Below are 19,834 nucleotides of genomic sequence, written 5' to 3' on the forward strand. Positions count from 1 at the left end.
AGAATCATCAAGAATTTGATGGAGGCCATAACACAAAAATTGAATTGAATTGAAGGAAAAAATGTTACCAAGGACAGAACCATACAAGGACATGCCGTGTTGACTAAATAAACTAGAAAGACTGAGTTTGTCATGATTTGAACATAGCACAATGTTTGTTCGCATATCTCTAGTCAAAGAAAGCCATTCTTGACTGCCCTCGCTGTGGAACATTATACAAACACTTATTAAATACGGACATAATAATATGCACCAGATAAAAACTGCCTGTACAACGAAAAGAAATAAACACATTTGTGATAAACGTGCGATTTTTATTTCAAGTCCGGCTCCCAGTTACCTGCCACTTTACGTGCGGTCGGCTCCCGGATTTCGCCACCTGAAGGGATATTTTATTATTACCTAGAATCCGTTTCCTCCGCCGTTTGTACTGTATGCCTACCATCTCCAATTCTCCCTCAATTGCTCAAAGGTTAACTGGAAGAGATCCCTTAAAGGGATAAGTTCGCCTTTGTACTTATAATAAGCTCTTTTTCCTGTGTGTTGTATTATTTTCTGGTACAATAAAGTGTTTTACTACTACTACTATTTTGTTATTTATTTACTCCAATTTTTGTGGCTAAGTGAGGTGTTGAAATTAACCGAAATCATGTTTAGTTTATAAATAATCTGTTCCGTGAGCTTTCCTCTGAAGATAAATTGAAATAACTCTCTAATCTCAGCATCAAAGGTAGCGGATGAAGAAAAGCTTCAACAGTAATTACCAATCTGCAATTGATAAACAAAAACAGACGTGTGTGTATATATGGAACAAGTAATAAAAATTAGACATTTTGGCCACAAACTACACATTTATCTATATTTAGAAAAGTTATTCAAGATGTCGGAAACTTTTGGCCCGTTGTTTCATCCACAATTATCGATGCTGACTAAGTTGTACATGCTACTGGCATCACATACTCCAAAAAGTAATCGTATTAATAAATCGACCGCGGACGGGAATCTGGACAATGGAAATAGACATAACCGTGCAAACTATCGGTCGACGGACGTGGACGTGGCCTTGAACGCATGGACGTCCGATCGAAATCTGGCTCGCTGGATTTTTTGCTCCGTGCACACTGATCGGTCGCGGTCGATTTACGACGGACGTCCGCGTAGTATGTTCCTAGCTTCATGGGCACATTTTAGACATTAGCTAGTTTTTATGTTTAGTCTTAAATAAGTAGAAAAGATTATATTGCATTGTTAAAGGAAGAAACATGGCCTAGGTCCAATAATAGTACATTACATCAGAGGCCGGGAAAATGAGGATTTCCGGCCAAGTGGGTATATACCGGATAGGCATACGAGGCCGGGAATCCGTTTTCACGCCGAGGCATGTATAGTGCTTTTCTCAAACATACAATGAAATAAAAAAAAATGCTCTAAAGGACAATATTTTATAAAAAAAAGTTACTTTGCAGGCCTAGGCCTGAAAAATAATATGAAATCCCTTTACAGTCCTCTCGAGTTGTTGCGCCCAAAAAGCGATACTTCCCAGCCCATTTTAAGGAACGTAAAGACAATATTTCATTGCATGTTTGAGAAAAAGTATTTTAAATGAATTAAAAAGCAGAAAAACGTGTGAGACGAATGATGTATTGTCCAAGAAAAATTGTAAGTACATGCAAATACTATATAAACTCTACAGTTAATACGTGCAGCTTCTAACGTTTCCCATACAATTGAGCGGCAACAATTTTACTAGCGCTATCTAGCGGTTCGAGTTGATCAAAGTAGTTGTTCAGACTTTTATTTTAGTAAATTAAAATGGATAATGCTATTACTTGATCGACTTTAACATTTTTAGACGGGATAATAAAACAAAAAAATAAGAATTTGTGACATTTTTTAATTTCATGCTGTATAAAACTAAACTATTTTGATCAACTCATGCCGCTAGGAGCGCTAGTGTGCATGTTGCCAACTTCGGCACCGAGCTGCACGTATTAACTCGTAGAGTTTACATAGTATTTGGTACATGTTACAACCATAAATATTAATGTTGCTACTGTTGCTAGTCTTATACATAGGTATAGAAACTACATCACAGATTACTAATATGTAGCTAGCTGGGTTACCGGTATCTGGTGGTCTCTGCAACCTAACCAAGACAAGTTAAATCGAGATTTTATGATTTGTGTTATTGTCTTTTTCACATTATTCAGATGGCACGACACGATCAAAAATTTTCCATTGGGATAACTTAAATTATGATTTTTTAATCTTTTATATTCCCTGTGACGTATATAAGGTCCTAATTAGATGCAGATATTTTTACAGCTGATAGTACTCGGTCTCTGGAGTATATTAAACCGTGAAACATTATAGCTTTTATGATGTTTTTTTGGAGAAAACGGAAAAACAAATTTGCTACGTAAAAACACCCTGTTTATGTGATTATTAAATGAAAACTCATTGAACAGATTCTAGTACCTCTTTTACGTACCACTTAACTGTAACTGGCCACTTCAATGACATGTGCAGTTTTCCCGCCGAACCTTTACGACATTTACAACAAACAATTATGAAACAATTGTTGACATGACAGACGGTGTTATTGTGACATGTGATAATGCACATGATGATTTTTTTTAGACGAAATTATAATTAATTTTTTTGTTAGGAAAATGAAATCAAAAAAGTTACATGAAAAGATTTCTTAATTTATATTTAAAGTTAATTATTTTAATGTAAAGTATCATGTGTTAAAATATCTGCAACTAATAAATTAGGACCCTATATATTCATGGATACCCTGGTGTTCTTTGGTGGTATACGATTTGGAGCAAGCGTTTATCTTTTTTGTTAGTTTTCTGCATAAATACCCTGCAGTGTATGCAGATATTTGGACTTTCATTCTTTCCGTGTTTGCAGATTCTCTTGTAAGTGAAGACGACGACGGCGTAATTACATTTTTTGACGCATTTTTAGTTTCGCTTTGAGCTGGGCTTTTCGGTTTTTTAGTCGTTTTAAATTAGTAATCTAAGTTTTAAAGTTCCTATCCGCACACTAAAATGTATATACAATTCTCTAATAGACTCTATTATCACTATCAGCTATGGTCTTGACTGCTATGGCCTCACTTTTAAAACTAATATAGATAAGCTAGAAAATTTACAAACCTGTTTTTTAAAATTGCTAGTCAGTAAAAAAGTTAAAAACAGTTGCAATAAAGACTACAAACAATTATTTAAAATATGTAAAATTCTACCCATATCATCTAAGCTTAAATATATGTTGGCCTTGAAAAACCATGGCAGACAGGACCATCTTGAACTAGTCAACCATAGCCACAACACCAGGACGATATCCGCGGGCAAATATGTAGTACCCAGAGTGTCAAATTATTATGGCGACAGAACGCTTCAAAAACGAATACCTTATCTCTTGAACTCTTTGCCCGGGGATATAGTACTGGAATCCAAAAAAAGTACTTTTAAAAGGCTCTTAAAAAACATTTCTTGGATACTCTATAATAAGCGATCCTGCCTACTTCAAACTAAGTACATAACACATTTAGAAGTTATATATATTAATTTGAATATTTAACTATATTTAATAAGAAAACTGTATAAAAGAGACTGAAACGACTCCACACTCTCCACAGTCAAACTAATTGTAGTTTTGTGGAGCATTGTATTTAAGTTATGTTTTGTAATTCTGAGTATAATAAATAAATAAATAAAATAATAACTTAATAATAGTATCGCCGTCATCGTCTTCACAATTCATTACTTTTGATTGTGGAGCTATAATATTGCTTAAAACTAAAGACTTAAAGCTATATATAAAGGTGTTGGCGTCTGGATTAACATTTCTATAATTAAGAGCTCTTATACGACCAAAGAAGTTCTCCAGGGGATCCTGATTCAGGAATTTGGTATAAAAGTACTCTACTTTGTGTTCGGTAAATAGAAATTTGGATAGGCCCAGAAAACTATTCAACGTCGTGATCCACCCTTCTAAGCAAGGAACTCTCACTTGTCTTGGTTGAAGAAACCGTTTAGCCAGCTTACTATTCTCGTCTATAAACGTTATATTTTGTAATATGCGTAACGCTCTTTCCCAAAATTCAATATGATCTGAATTTGCTTTGACAGCGCATCGAAGTTTGCCTTTTCCTTGCCCTGGTGATCCATTCACAGAGTCAAACGGTTCGTCAAAAAAGGTTACAGCTTCAGCTGTAGTCTGCATGGTATCCATCGGCATATTCATTCGTTCGTCTGAAAAATTAAACATGATTTTATTATTCACTTTATTTATTTTGACTATTAATTCATTAATTATATAATAGTTATTTGTTATACAAAGGGGCAAAGTTGTATTTTAACGCCGAGTGTGGAATTGAAAAACGAGCAAGTGAAAGGATTCTATAGTTGAACCACGAGCGAAGCGAGTGGTTCGAGAATAGAATCCTGAACTTGCGAGTTTCTTAACACACGAGAAGTAAAATACATTTGCACCCGAGTGTAACAAAACTTTTCCCCTCGCTACAGTGAAGAAACTACAACGCAAAAAATGCGTTTATCACTGCTTCCAGTAGTTCCACAGGTGGTAAATCATCTTTATTACTAGATTCACCTGCTTTTATCAATTTTAAAGCAGTTAATTTAACTTTATTCAAGGTCAAATTACTTTACCCACTAGTGGATAAAATGCATTTTTACCCGCTGGTATTAAAGGACAAAACACGTGTTTCCGAGCTAGTGAGGGGAAAATATTCATATTCATACTTAATATAATTATATTATATTTGAGTGAGTTTTTCTAAATTTATGTGCGAAATGTCATTTGATATTTGCTAGTCGCTTGTCGGTGAAGAAAAACATCGTGAGGAAACCAGACTGATTCCAATAAGGTCTAGTTTACCCTTCGGGTTGGAAGGTCAGATGGCAGTCGCGTTCGTAAAAACTAGTGCCTACGCCAAATCCTGGGATTAGTTAATTCTACATGGACCCCAGGCTCCCATGGGCCGTGGCAAATATCGGGATAACGCAAGGAGGATGATGACTACTGACCTATGATGCCATGATTCTCAGTAGCTGTCGGCAGCGCTGATGTTGAAGGAACTGGGTTTTGAAGTTCTTCTGGAAGGACATCCGCTGCAAAATAAATGTATTGCTTATTGAAACACTAGAGTCACAGAAACACGTTTCACCTGTTTATGGAACTGAAAATTGCAGAAATAAGTAAAGGAATTTTTTTTTTTAACAAAAATCATCATTTTTGATACAACCCTTTATTGCTGACTTTACTTTTTAAAGACAAATCAAACAAGACCAAACTTAGCCTGGGTCCTATGACCATCTTCCAAGTCAATATTATATTATTGTCACATGATATACATTTGTGTGCAAAGTTTTAGCTAAATCAGTGGAAACTATGCTTCGTAATTGAGTTGCAAAATGTCACCCAGCCAATATAAAAATATTCTGTAACAAACCTTTGTCCATAGACTTTGATCTGACATCTGTTTGACTTGGCGAAGGTAGTGCATAAAGATGTTCTTGCAGGTGAACAAGACCTGCAAAAAAGGTATTATGTATTATATTGTAGAAAAACCGCATTCACTTAAAGAGAGGCACATCATGAAGCATTGTGCAAATGTCCAATGTAGAAGTTCCTCGGGAAGGCGGGTTGCTCAGCAGAGCAAAATGTGCTCACCATCTTAGCCGAGGTATGTCTACAATCTACATAGCATGTTTGCCGCCCTAGGAAATTGCCTCATGATGTGCCTTGCTCTGCGTGGACCCCATATTCAGATCAAACAGTTGGTGTGTATAGAATAATATATTGATTTTATTAGATTAGATTAGATTAGATTTCTTTATTTCATGATAAAAATTACACTATAAATTTGCTACATGTCAGAATTATGTTTATCTTCTCATCATGATCGTCAAAAATTACATAATAAATTCCAAATAAAAATAATTGTGTCTCCCAAATGAGGATCGTCATTTACAAAGAAAGAAAATACACATGCCAAGCTAAATAAAATTAATAAATTAAGTTACAATATCATGAAATTATCACGAAGCAAGAAAATATTATATAACAGAGAAATATAGGTATAATTATATCATCGGTCATTAAAAATTCAAATCCATGTACTCATTTACAGAGTACATGGGGTTTTCTAACAAAAGGTTTCTCAATTTGCGCTTAAATGCTTCGTCACATGGCTCATTTCTCAGATCGGCAGGTAAGTGCTCATAGTAAGTAGGGCCGATGACTCTAAAAATCAAAATCTTCCAATTGTTTTCTTACCTGACATGCCCATTAGCGTAACTGGCTCTTGTACTGTGGTGTCATCCCCTTCTTCTTGATTCAAACAGTAGTTATGTTCTTTAAGAACATTGTACTCTGAAATGCATAATAGAAATTTATTGCCAAGCTTATTCTAATACAAAGGTTTTGAAGGCGTTCGAGTTTATTAAAAAAATACCACGCTATAAGTATGTGCAAACTTTCTGTAAAAAGAAACTTACCTTCGGAAGAGAGAGGCACACGATGTAGAATTTCCTTTTCCGTAAAAAGGCAAGGGTAAGAATAGCGAATTCGGGTCCCTTGGCTAAATTGTGTTTTGTCAAAATGTTTTTCACAAACACGTTTAGTCATTAACTGTCCCTTTGAAAGTCCCAGTAAATACGAACTAACTGGTACTAGTAACGACATCCACAAATTGCGCAAATTATCATTCATGGGCATGCAAAATGTGTTTCACTGGTAGAGTCACAACCGAGAACACAACACCTTACCGGTGCCATATTCGGTAGTCAGAACTCGGCCGCTACAGGAAGACACTATATCGTTATGCAAATCAGAGGAGAAGGCTTCTAGAGGAACTCAACTCAACCAAGACGGGAGGAGAAACAAAGATAACCAGTGCTCGAGTCGATCATCACAAACCGACAGCGGAAGAAAAGTTTTAAAATTTACTTTGACACTTTTCACAGCAGTAAGACCACAGATTCGCTAATAAGTGACACGACAACAGCGCCAACACCATAGTAATGGAACTAAGGTGTCAGACCCCGTTGCGATCGCACTTTTAAGGCCGGCTCACACGTATAAGTTTGGCGGAGCGGTTGCGATCGTATGTTCGTGAGTTAACTATATTTTTGACGTGATAACGTCTAATAACTCGTTACTACGGGCAGCATGCACGAAAAAGATGACGTCATTGTCCCGTTTCGCAATATAGTTTTTGCGCCATCTATTGGCGCGCGTTGGAACTAAGCGGCTGATCGATGCGCTCGGTATGGTTATAGCGTGTGGCCTGAGTAAAGCACCACAGCTGGGACAGATGGCGCGCCCGTGTGTTGTTCTCGTTAAGCAAGTTATTGCTGCAAGTTTTGAGACGCAACTATAGGTAAGAGTGAGTGGCAAATATCTGCATCTCTTTCTAGCATATACTTCTGTCTCAAAACTTGCAGCAGCGCCGCAGAGATGGGCAAATCGTAATCGATTCCGGATTACACGATTACTTGATTTTACTTTGTAATCCACTACTGGGTGTCAGATTACTTGTAATGTAATCAAGTGAAACGGTAAATTACCATTACATATAAAGGAATCACTAATCATCTATACAATAATTACTATTACCAATAATTCGGAATCATAGTCGATTTAAAATAACTGAAATTATTGACTTGATTACTTTCAGATTACAAATATGTAGTACCTCAGATTGCTGACTGTCACTTTGACACAAAAGTCATCATGGGTGTCGTAAAATAGGTTTTAGGGGGTGCTGATTCCAAAATTAATGACCAATTTGGAATCTGACATTGCTGACTGTCTCTTTGACACAAAAGTCGTCATGGGTGTCGTAAAATAGGTTTTAGGGGGTGCTGATTCCAAAATGAATGACCAATGTGGAATCTGACATTGCTGACTGTCACTTTGACACAAAAGTCGTCATGGGTGTCGTAAAATAGGTTTTAGGGAGTTCTGATTCCAAAATTAATGAAAAATGTGGAATCTGACATTGCTGACTGTCACTTTGACACAAAAGTCGTCATGGGTGTCGTAAAATAGGTTTTAGGGGGTGCTGATTCCAAAATTAATGACCAATTTGGAATCTGACATTGCTGACTGTCACTTTGACACAAAAGTCGTCATGGGTATCGTAAAATAGGTTTTAGGGGTGCTGATTCCAAAATGAATGACCAATGTGGAATCTGACATTGCTGACTGTCACTTTGACACAAAAGTCGTCATGGGTGTCGTAAAATAGGTTTTAGGGAGTGCTGATTCCAAAATTAATGAACAATGTGGAATCTGACATTGCTGACTGTCACTTTGACACAAAAGTCGTCATGGGTGTCGTAAAATAGGTTTTAGGGGGTGCTGATTACAAAATTAATGACCAATGTGGAATCTGACATTGCTGACTGTCACTTTGACACAAAAGTCGTCATGGGTGTCGTAAAATAGGTTTTAGGGAGTGCTGATTCTAAAATTAATGAACAATGTGGAATCTGACATTGCTGACTGTCACTTTGACACAAAAGTCGTCATGGGTGTCGTAAAATAGGTTTTAGGGGGTGCTGATTCCAAAATTAATAACCAATTTGGAATCTGACATTGCTGACTGTCACTTTGACACAAAAGTCGTCACGGGTGTCGTAAAATGGGTTTTAGAGGGTGCTGATTCCAAAATTAATGAACAATGTGGAATCTGACATTGCTGACTGTCACTTTGACACAAAAGGCATCATGGGTGTCGTAAAATAGGTTTTAGGGGGTGCTGATTCCAAAATTAATGACCAATGTGGAATCTGACATTGCTGAGTCCTGTCACTTTGATACAAAAGTCGGTATGGTTGTAGCGTGTGGCCTGAGTAAAGCACCACAGCTGCGACAGATGGCGCGCCCGTATTTATTATTTTTGAGTGTTTGTAATTTAAAAACATGAAAGATTGCATTAAAATAAGCATCTTTTATAGAATGAAGTTGTTTGAAAAACCTACTTATTTAGGAGTTAGAGCAGTACGAAGTTGCGAATTTTCCCATAGTATTTACTAAGGCGCCAGAGATTTTTTTACCAATATAACCAATTTAAATAAGGATGTTTTGTTATATAAACTTTTTCTTCTCCATTAATATTTACTGAGATATTAGGGTTCTAAGATTAGTAAATGGCACTAGCACTTTAATAAAATTAACGCGTGTCTCGCAAACGGTCTAGGATACAAAATGACGACTTTTATATAGGTATAGGTTAGGTTCGTTAGGTATCTTCAAACGGACGAAGGCTCCTATTCTGTGCAGTTTCTGTAATAAGCGGGGCTCCGTCGATATCGCTTTCTGTCTCTGGCGCCTTAGTAATGCTACGGGAAAATTTTGCAACTTTGCACCACTCTAACTCCTAAATTAGTAGGTTTTAAAAAAAACTTTAATTTATAAAAGATGCTTATTTTAATGCATTCTTTCTAATAAGAACAAAACACTATGCTAGAAAGAGTGCAGAGGAAGTTCTGTAGGCACATTTACAAACGACTGTACGGATATTACCCATATATGTATCCATCTCTATTCGTAACAGGAATGGTTGGTCTTCAAACTCTAGAAACCAGACGGAAACTGCTGCATATTATGCATTACCGCCAACTGTTTCACCATAGAGTAGATGACGCATCCGTGCTTGAGAGAATGGGGCTGCAAGTGCCAAGAGCGAATGTGGTGGTTGGCATGCCGGGCGCGGTGCCGGCGCGGCGGCGGCGGCGCCTGTTCGCGGCGGCCGGCGCACCGCTCGAGCCCGAGCTGCTCTTAACCGCATCATGTTGGAGACAGACGATATTGACATATTTGCTGATAGTGTTGGTGTGTTTTACAGAAAACTCTTAAGGTTCATAGACTCTACACTCCTTAGGTTATTAATGTAATAACCATAGTTTAACTTTTAAGTGTGTTTGCTTTTATTTATGTCAATTTAACATGTACATAATTATATTACCACATAAGTGCTTTGGTGAAATACTGTTAACTTTTGTGTATTTTTAATAAATAAATAAATAAATAAAAAAACGTGAAAAAAGTCCCAGAATCGGGCCCCTTTTGCTATACTCTGACCGCCCCTGTCTATACTACTGTAATGTTTGACGTTATCACGTTAAACTACCGTCCGTAAACCGACTTTACAGACAAACAATTTTTTGAAAAATGTTGTGGTTGGAAGACACTAGACGTGTAAACGCTTACTTAATTTTAAGTCGCCTAAAATTAAGTTAAAATTTAGTTATTTACTTGACAGCTTAATACGTGTGAACCAGCCTTCAGAGAAATTGCCAAGTTTGTTTAGCATAGACACACAAACTACTAAGATATATATATATATGCATATACTTGTTACGATACTTGTCTAGCCAAATGGCATTAGTGACGTTTCAAAACGAACGCGTTTCGTTGGCGAAGATAGATAAACTAGCGTTAGCTAAGGCCTTGCAGATAAGCTTTCGACACCCAAAAAAGAGCAGCATTATGTGTTGTTTTATATGTTTAGGGCGGCAAATAACGCCAGAATCGTAATTAGAGACGAAACTGCATTCTGAAAAACCACCCTTTTTACAGAGTATAACATTATCATTACCCTCAATCAGCGCCGGCCCGTGCACTCGATCAGGGTAGAGCGAGTTGGAGTTTCGGCGCCCTTAGGAAGAAATTTCACTAAGTAGGAAAATAAATCGCGAGCGCAGCGAGCGCGAAATTTTTTTTATAGTAATGCCGTAATTTGAAGATTGACGCAATACAGAATTTATGGATTGCATCATACAGAGTGCGAAAGGGACAAATGGTTGAAATTTCGTAGTCGCACCCTAGTACTAACTGTGGCTGAACGTGGATATCATGTACATAAAATAACAAACAAAATGGAGCACTATTGTGACCAAGTCAGGAAAGCAGATTCGGAATTTGTCCTTACTAAAAGAGAAGATAAACATAAATAGTAAGCGCGAGCGAAGCGAGCGCGATTTTTTTTCCTATTGACTCGATTAATTAATACAATCAGCCAGCGGGAAATCCGCGAACTTTCAAGCTTTTATCGTCTGCAGAGCTTAGCATATAAGAGTCTTTGACATATTTGGGGGTATTTTGACTTCACAGGGAGCCTATGTTCCCGACTTTTAGGCCTTATATTTCGCCATCACTATTATTTTTATAATACTAAGAGTTAATTAAGAGATTAACTGCGGACTCGATCGTCACCGTCGGGATGCCCATTTCGGTATTTTGCCACTAAGTTATCTGAGTGCTTTGAAATTCGCTCACCATCCGCTGTGACTGTAACTCACAAAATTGCGCCTCTCTGAGACTTTTTGCGCCTTTGGCTTTATGAGGAACTCCGCTTTGGACTATCGGATAGCGACGTAACTTTGCCGTTCGCTGCACAAGAACGTGGTTCGTCAAGGGCTAGAAATGCTAGAATCCTCCTTTTACGGCGCCCTAGCAACAGCGCCCTTATGAATGTTGGTATATGTTGGCAATGTGGTGTAACTTTCCACTTAATCTGAATTACAAATCTAGATTTTCAATAGGTAGGGTAATTTTCGACTTCTCTCGCCATTTTGTGATATGTGCGCGCCCACGCAACGTATAATTTTTTGTATGGATTTTTCCACATTCTCGATTTTGGCGCCCCCCTTACCATGCGATGCGGCGCCTAGAGCGGCCGCTCCACTCTCTCTACCCTTAATCCGGCCCTGCCCTCAATATGCTTACTTAAGTACTATGCTATAGTATGTTGGTTTCAATTTTGTTGCCAATTCCCACTGGCCAACACTTGTTATGAAAATCAGTATCACAGATATTTGCTTCTGAGTCATAGATGTTTTCTGTGTATATGAATACTTATTTATCTCAAAGATGATTTCGGTTAATTTCAACACCTCACTTAGCTACAAAAATTGGAAGTGAATAAATAAAAATAACAAAATAATGTTTATCACAAATTTCTAGTTTATTTAGTCAACACGGCATGTCCTTGTATGTTTCTGTCCTTGGTAAAGCGGTCATTGGAGGCAGGGAACTGTTACAGCTACTAAATTTAAAAACGTTTTTTCCTTTGGTGATTTGAAGTAAATACGTCATTCGTTTGACTTTGACAGATGACGTTTTCTTGAACGAAAACCATAGACTAAAAAATATTTTTTTTCTACTTGGACTGGAGAATCAGCGAACTACGCTAGTTTGTCAGATGGCTAGCTAATAATCAACGAAAACGCTTTGGCGCAAATTGCAATCGAAACATATTATTATATATAGGTATAATACCGGTGTACATATATGTTTTAGTGTATGGTTTTCGTTCAAGAAAACGTCAGCTGTCACCTGTTAAATGTTAAATGACTTAAAGTTTTGAAAGTGTTATTCGTTACGTTGTTTAGTGCAGTAAATTTTTAAATAATGGAGCGTTTGCGATCAAGCGTCGAACAAAATATTCTCCTTACATGGGGACATCGCCAGACCGCAAGCGTCCAAAGCCCAATCCAAAGCGACCGTTTGTGGCAGCAGCCAACAAATATGCTCAATTCCACTGGCGGTGGTGTTCAGAGACCCGTCGAAAAATGGAAGAAAGTAAGTTAGGTGCTTACTATGTAAGTACTGAAATTCAATTGAATAGACTGGACAAATTTTATTAGAACTTTGAAAAGTGTTAAATAAACACAGTAAAATGTCCTAAAAGTAACCAAAGAAATCACCATTTATTAAACAGCCTGCAAACATTTTTTTAAGGTATGGGCAGATATGAAAACGAAAACGAAGAGCAAAGCTTTAAAAATAAAAAAGCATTTGAGTGATACAGGGGGTGGCCCTCACGGCAGGCTCAGGCTTTCGGAGCTGGAAGAATGGGTGCTTACTGTAATGGGTGTGGCCTGTGTCACTGGGCATGCACATATTGCTGAAAGGGGCCTAGTAAGTATATTTATTTTGCGTGAAAATTCAATGAGTGAATTTTGACAAACATCAATATATTTTTTAAATTGAATGCTATCCTCTGGAGCAAGTGCCTGTATTTACTTGACAATCACCAAACGGGCTGTTGATATACTCCCTGCGTGTCAAGCAGATGGACCGGGTTTGAATACCGATAAGGATGTTTATTTGTGTATCTATGTGTAATGAGCACAAACCTTGAGTCCCCACCACACCAGCATTTTTGATAATAATGTGGGGCTTAGACAATCTATGTATGCCTCCTATAATAATAAAATAAAGTAGCCATTTATTTTAACCTAATATAGGATTTGTAAAGTTTCATGTCATCCTTTGAAATTTGTGTCATTCATTAATTTAAATATTTATTACTGACATCGGTTGACATGCTTCCAGCTTCCAAGACTTTCCATTCCTCTGTTGGTTGGTCTTCTGATCCATGATAGCTGATCGGAATATGGTGATCTATTTCTACCAATTTCGCAGCAACATGCCTAATATACTTTTAGATTAGAATATTATAATTTAGTTATGTAGTTTACTAACCTAGTCTTATGTCTAGTTAAGCCACTAATAATTTTTAGGGTTCCGTAGTCAACTAGGAACCCTTATAGTTTCGTCATGTCTGTCTGTCCGTCCGTCCGTCCGTCCTTCCGTCCGTCCGTCCGTCAGTCCGTCCGTCCGTCCGTTCGCGGATAATCTCAGTAACCGTAAGCACTAGAAAACTGAAATTTGGTACCAATATGTATATCAGTCACGCCAACAAAGTGCAAAAATAAAAAATGAAAAAAAATGTTTTATTAGGGTACGCCCCCTACATGTAAAGTGGGGGCTGATATTTTTTTCTATACCAACCCCAACGTGTGATATATTGTTGGATAGGTATTTAAAAATTAAAAAGGATTTACTAAGATCGTTTTTTGATAATATTAATAGTTTCGGAAATAATCGCTTCTAAAGGAAAAAAAAGTGCGTCCCCCCCCCCTCTAACTTTTGAACCCTATGTTCAAAAAATATGAAAAAAATCACAATATAGATCTTTATAAAAACTTTCTAGGAAAATTATTTTGAACTTGATAGGTTTAGTAGTTTTTGAGAAAAATACGGAACCCTACACTGAGCGTGGCCCGACACGCTCTTGGCCGGTTTTAATTTTATTTTATTACTATTTTTTAGGTACTTTGTTTTGTGCATAGTTTGCTTAGACAAGCATTGCTAGTTTACTTTATCACAATTAATTGTAAATATTGTATCTAGTTATAAGTATGTTGTCTGTATCCTTTCAATGTTTCAGAGTCAGACTCACTCAATGCAAGGAACTGTTGACAGTGAAGCAAGAAATACAACAAGGCTGCAAGTCCTGACTTTAATGATGATGGTATGGAATAATACACTCATATATATATTAACATATTAAACCCAGAAACTATTGTGAGCAAAATAAAAGTTTGCTCTAAATATACATATGAAACTATGAATGCTATTGAATGCAACACTTACTGATGCATCAAAGAAAAACCGAAAGGACAAAGGCTAGAAAGTTGAAATTTGTACACTAGGTTGCATTTAAAAAAGTGTAATTTTTAGATAAGAAGTAAGTTTAATCGTTAATCCTTAGTGTCTTAATCGTTTATTACTGTTAATTGGAGTATTTGCAATTTGATACCCAGTATTTTAATTATGTTATTTCAGCACAACTATTTGGAGAATCAGAGGAACCCGAGCCGCAGCCTGGGTCGTCTTCGGCTTCAAATTGTTAGATTTCCAGTGCGACTAGACCCCTACCTCACCCTGACACATGGCGTGCAGTACCGCGAGCTTTAAAGAACGAGTGTCGGCAGAGGAACAGGAGCCGTAGCCTGCGCCATCTTGGGCCCTAGATCGTCCAAGAAGAAAATTGTTTTCTTATATGTATAGTTGTATACTGTTAAGTATTACTAATAGGAAAAAAGACTGATGTTACTTATGTTTAATTTACAAAGCAAATTGTTTTCCTATATGCTGTTAAGCATTACTAATAGGAGAAAAGACTGATGTTATTTATGTTTAATTAACAAAACAAACTGTTTTCTTATATGTTTATATGCTGTTAAGTATTAGCCTGTGTGGTGACGGGTTAAGAATTTCACCACCCCCTTTCTTCCCGTGGGTTTCGTAGAAGGCGACTGTGGGATATGGGTTAAATTGTGGCGTGGGCGAGAGGCTGGCAACCTGTCACTGCAATGTCACAATTTCGTTTTCTTTCAATCCCTTATTTGCCAAGAGTGGCACTGAAGCTTTAGTAGTTTCATGTGTTCTGCCTACCCCTTTATGGGATACAGGCGTGATTGTATGTATGTATGTTGTATGTATGTAAGTATTAGCAAAGAGGATCAAGTATTACAATATAAAGTCAATTGAAGTAAAATATGTAATCCAGTGCATAGACTGCCATCTCTCGACACAAGCTCAAAACTTTTATACCTCAGCTTTGAAAAATTTGGCCCATATTCTTAGCTCGATATGTGTTAAAATGTCAGATATTAATATTAGCGCCATCTAGGCCACCGTACCATATTTCTATATGGTTCTGAGGTACGTTTTTTCTTAAACTGTAGCTGTCTATCTATATACTAAGTTACATATCGTGACTACTTTGATAAAACTTGTATCTTCTTATGTCAATCAAAAGAAAACTGTAGTAAGTATGTATGAAATGCATATAGATATACTGCGTTTCAATTTTGAGGAGCAGTGTGAGATACGAGATTTTTTCAAAGTAATGACGATATGTCTTTGGTATTAAATACTACTTTGGTATTAGGAGGAACGACTAGCCCCCTTATTCATAAATGTACACTAAACTTATCAAGCCGATAAAGTTCGTTTGTCTCTTTTTGAATGAATGAATGATTTATTTGCATGTGAATATTGGGTTTACATTATTAGGTGTTAGGTACAATATTTTATATTAGAATCTCCAAGATTCTACCTATACAGGTGTACATGCACTGTATATTGGCTTGGCTCGCTACTAATAGTAATAGAGTTTCACCATACTACAGAAAACTTACATATAACGAGACTTATTATAAAATGTTACAATATGAGGCTATAATACAATTATACATCAAAATTATTAACAAATTAGGGATAAACATGTCATAGAAATTACAAAACAATAAAAAAAGAATATATATGGACTAATAATTAAAAATGCGAAAATAATGTCATACACATAAAAATTTAAGTTAAAATTTAGATTGAAATTTATAATTTAAAAAGTCATTAATACTATAAAAACAACACTTACATAACATTTCATAGAGTTTACGTTTGAATTCTTGAATTGGCAAGGTTTTTAGAGAAAATGAAATGAAAATGAAATATTTATTTTTCAAGTAGGCATATTACAATGCGCATATGAACGTCAAATAAAGCTACGCCGGCTCTAACCCTACGCCTCAGCCTCGAGAAGATTTCAGTCCCCCCTCAGTTGGGAGGGGGGTATCCACTATGGGACCGGCAAAAAACTCGGCGGGCAACTTCTTTTCAAAACATTACATCTTATAATTAACATTAGAGCTACAGGAATTTTGTTAAATATTCTAATGCACATAATGTATGCACTCTTTTTCCTGACTACTAAGCTATGTGGCGGTATTGGCATTTGATATTGTCTTAAGGGCCTATTGGAAAGATTCCCCTGTGAAGGAAAGAGTTCAGGATTTAGTTTTACAAATATCGAGGCCTCATAAATGTAAAGGGAAGGCAGTGGAAGTATATTAAGTTTAGGGAACAGGGGTTGACAGGATCGCTTTTATCACACCTATACGTCGGAAAGGGACAAACGAACTTTATCGGCTTGATAACTTTACTGAATGTTTATGAATAAGGGTGTTAGTATTTATGTACTCATGTTTATATTTTACAATTGTTGTCTTAAATATTTTAGTATTAAATTACTACCATATCCTGGAATCTAGGCTATACCAAAGACCTATATAACTCCATCTAGACGGATAAAGTCTAAGAAAAAAACGTATCTCAGTACCATATAGATAAAGGTACCGTGACCTAGATGGCGTTACACCTTCGAGGTATGCTCGGCTAGATGGCGCTAATATTAAAATTTGACATTTTAAAACATATCAAGCTCAGAATATGGGCCAAATTGTCAAAACTGAGGTTCAAAAGTTTTAAGCCTGTGTGGAGAGATGGCAGTCTGTGCACTGTGATTACACATTTTGCTTTGACAGTAACGCTCTATAATACTCTATCCTCTTTGGCTATACTCGGGTGGTACTGATCTGATAATTGTTTCTTTACCATGTCATGTGATGCCGCTATTACAAATAAGTCGAAAACGCTAGTGTGTTAAAAGACGATAATAATAAATAAAACTATTTTGCTATACAAAATTGTCTTTACTGTTCAACCCTTTTGTTTCGTTATAAGACATGAAGTAGTTAAATATAATACTTTATTTGTTTTCAAAAGGAGCAAAAAATTGTTTAACCGCTTGTGCTGTGCTCTTCATATCCGAGTAAGTGAAAGACACGAGCGAGTATTTCGAAAGTGAAATCTTAGCGTTGTGAGAATTACAAAGCACGAAGGTTTAACATATTTTGGCACCGAGTGAAACAATATTTCACCATAACATCACAAACTTAGCACTAAGAGCAATGTTGTGCAGGACACAGCACGCAATACTTATTTGGCTCGCCACATGCGGTTCGTAGTTAAGAGTTTGTTTCTTGTTAAGACACCTCCATCTCGACTTCAGGAGTCCAAAGCAACGCTCTATGCAGTTACGGGCGTTTTGTGTATAGCCAGGGTCTCAAGGGGTACCCCGAGTCACCTGAAATAAAAATCATACTTGTTAACACTGCCACAAAAACCATATAATTATATACAGAGACAGGTCATTAAGTCATTATACTAAAAGAGACATGCGTAATTACGTAGCAACAAAGACCTATAAAACTTCGTATAGACAGATAGTCTTACAGAAAAAAACGTGCCCCAAAACCATACAGAAAAAGGCACGGTGAGCTAGATGGCGATACACCTTTGGGGTACGCTCGGCTAGATGGCGCTAATAATCATATCAAGATTTTAAAACATATCAAGTTAAGAATATGGGCCAATTGTCAAAACTGAGGTTCAAATGTTTTAAGCCTGCGCACTGTGATGACTCATCACAGTGCGCAGGCTTATAACTTTTGAACCTCAGTTTTGACAATTTGTCTAAACATTTTCCCTCATGTTAAACAGTTTACACTTGTGTTTATTAAAACTTAAACTAAGAATCAAGACATATGACTGATGGCAATAACAATGCTTATTTAATAAATAAATATTATTGGACATTCTCAACAGGGGAACGCGGACAATTCAACAGGGTGAGGCTGCTTTTATCAAAACAAAACACATAGTGCAAGTAAAACAAATCTGCATAGCAACTTAATTTGAGATTATTATGTCAACACAAGTTTTTTAAAATGTTTTTAGAAATCTTGTTTGGATATAAGTTTCTTTATTTATTTTTAGTTATTATGGAAAAAACCAACATTAACTTACCATTTGTAGGTTCAAAGAATGGTATTCTTTTCTGTTGAAATACAAATGTTCGTCTCAATCAGGCTTTGAGGTAGCCACACATCTCCTTTGGAACCTGGAAGTAAATAATATCAAACATTTAATACATAGTATTTATAACCAAATTTCAATACTTATTACTTTCTGCTGGTAACTTTATGTTGTGTGTTCTGTATGTATTTAATGTAGATTGGTCACCAGAATGGCCTAGTGGAAATGACCCTGCCAGTTAAACCCACCTGAAATTAATCCCTTTAAGGACATATATTTGTAAGTTGAGCACAGGCATTTATTCCTTAGTCATAGATGTTTTCGTGTTGTATTTAAGTATTTGTATGTATCATGGGGCTTAGTAAATTTGATTAAACATGTCCTTTTATTTTTATTTATGGATAATCAAGTAACACACTTACTCTTGTTTGATAGCACTCCTTTCGTATCTGTGAGAACACAATCCGTGCATCACTACTAATTAGGGCACACAAAACCAAAAAAACATAAATGTTCCGGGCGGGTGTAAAAGATTTTCCGATTTTTGATGACCCATCTGGATTTCTACTGAAAATAAAAATAAGAGGTTATGTTTATTGACAAACAAATCGACATTATTGTTGTGTTGAAAATCTGTTTCATAAAGAATTATTACCACAATTTCAAGTATTGATCATACTTACATATGTTTCTTTATTGCATTTATCCATAAATAAATGGCTTTTTACGAGTTCAAGGTACGAAAGTGCTTCCGACTGGAATGCTGTAAAATTGTATGTTTTTCCCTTTATTCTGGTTGCCCCGCGTTGTGCGAGGACACCTAGATGCACAACAATTCATTTTAACGTCCTTTTATTCCCTATTTTAGCAAATATTATTAATACAAAATATTTCCGTGACAAAGCAGTGACCGGTTGCTAGTATTTGGTTTCCCATTATAGTCACTAGATGGCAGACTCCAACGCGCACGGTCCACGGTCCCTATTATGGAGATTAGAGGTAAGGAGCGAAAGCTTTAAGTATGAAGTGCACATATAAAATAAAACACAGGTGGCGCTGCATTCTCTAATACATAAGGTTTAGTTCACACGAGCGCTTTTTTTAGCGCGCGTTAAATAAACGTTTAAATGAAACAAATTTAAAACCGTGCATTCATTCACACGAAGGCGGTTTTAAACCGCGGCGCTTTTTTATCGAGCACTGTTTGATTTTCGACGTCGGGCGTTGGACGTTAAATCGAATTAAGCATGCAGATTAAAAAACGTACACGGAG

At 36.6% G+C, this 19,834-nt stretch overlaps 2 protein-coding genes and 1 long non-coding RNA gene across 4 annotated transcripts; 1 reads left to right on the forward strand and 2 right to left on the reverse strand.

Annotated features, from left to right (window-relative positions):
• Positions 1 to 2,755: 2,755 nt before the first annotated feature.
• LOC125229075 lies at positions 2,756 to 7,142 on the reverse strand. Of its 2 annotated transcripts, XM_048133851.1 has the most exons (5): positions 6,537 to 7,142; positions 6,316 to 6,411; positions 5,489 to 5,569; positions 5,064 to 5,147; positions 2,756 to 4,268 (listed from the first exon to the last, which is right to left on the reverse strand). In XM_048133851.1, the coding sequence occupies exons 1-5, from the start codon at positions 6,754 to 6,756 to the stop codon at positions 3,691 to 3,693; spliced, it is 1,059 nt and encodes a 352-aa protein (XP_047989808.1). In that variant the 5' UTR covers positions 6,757 to 7,142; the 3' UTR covers positions 2,756 to 3,690. The 2 variants fall into 2 exon arrangements, with proteins under 2 accessions (XP_047989808.1, XP_047989809.1); XM_048133852.1 differs by lacking the exon at positions 6,537 to 7,142 and having other exon boundaries at positions 6,316 to 6,421.
• A 4,564-nt stretch (positions 7,143 to 11,706) lies between these two features.
• On the forward strand, positions 11,707 to 14,814 carry LOC125228692. Its single transcript, XM_048133350.1, has 4 exons — positions 11,707 to 12,630; positions 12,790 to 12,969; positions 14,285 to 14,368; positions 14,683 to 14,814. Exons 1-4 carry the CDS (start codon positions 12,460 to 12,462, stop codon positions 14,812 to 14,814), a joined length of 567 nt encoding a protein of 188 aa, XP_047989307.1. The 5' UTR covers positions 11,707 to 12,459.
• Positions 14,815 to 16,454: 1,640 nt separating this feature from the next.
• Positions 16,455 to 19,472, reverse strand: LOC125228845. Its single transcript, XR_007177334.1, has 4 exons — positions 19,245 to 19,472; positions 18,984 to 19,128; positions 18,553 to 18,646; positions 16,455 to 17,830 (listed from the first exon to the last, which is right to left on the reverse strand). It is a non-coding gene; the product is annotated as an uncharacterized LOC125228845 (long non-coding RNA).
• Between the last annotated feature and the right edge of the window lie 362 nt (positions 19,473 to 19,834).

Source organism: Leguminivora glycinivorella, chromosome 8 (genome assembly GCF_023078275.1).
Source record: "Leguminivora glycinivorella isolate SPB_JAAS2020 chromosome 8, LegGlyc_1.1, whole genome shotgun sequence".
NCBI classification, from domain to species: Eukaryota; Metazoa; Arthropoda; class Insecta; order Lepidoptera; family Tortricidae; genus Leguminivora; species Leguminivora glycinivorella.

What these genes read in the sequence shown, in the direction of transcription:
- LOC125229075 (XM_048133851.1), bottom strand. Translation starts at nt 6,756, where the DNA reads ATGCCCATGAATGATAATTTGCGCAATTTGTGGATGTCGTTACTAGTA. An exon ending in TACGCTAATGGGCATGTCAG is followed by an intron (nt 5,570 to 6,315) that starts GTAAGAAAACAA and finishes CCTTTTTTGCAG; the next exon opens with GTCTTGTTCACCTGCAAGAA. An exon ending in ATCAAAGTCTATGGACAAAG is followed by an intron (nt 5,148 to 5,488) that starts GTTTGTTACAGA and finishes TTTATTTTGCAG; the next exon opens with CGGATGTCCTTCCAGAAGAA.
- LOC125228692 (XM_048133350.1), top strand. Translation starts at nt 12,460, where the DNA reads ATGGAGCGTTTGCGATCAAGCGTCGAACAAAATATTCTCCTTACATGG. An exon ending in CCGTCGAAAAATGGAAGAAA is followed by an intron (nt 12,631 to 12,789) that starts GTAAGTTAGGTG and finishes CATTTTTTTAAG; the next exon opens with GTATGGGCAGATATGAAAAC. An exon ending in ATATTGCTGAAAGGGGCCTA is followed by an intron (nt 12,970 to 14,284) that starts GTAAGTATATTT and finishes TCAATGTTTCAG; the next exon opens with AGTCAGACTCACTCAATGCA.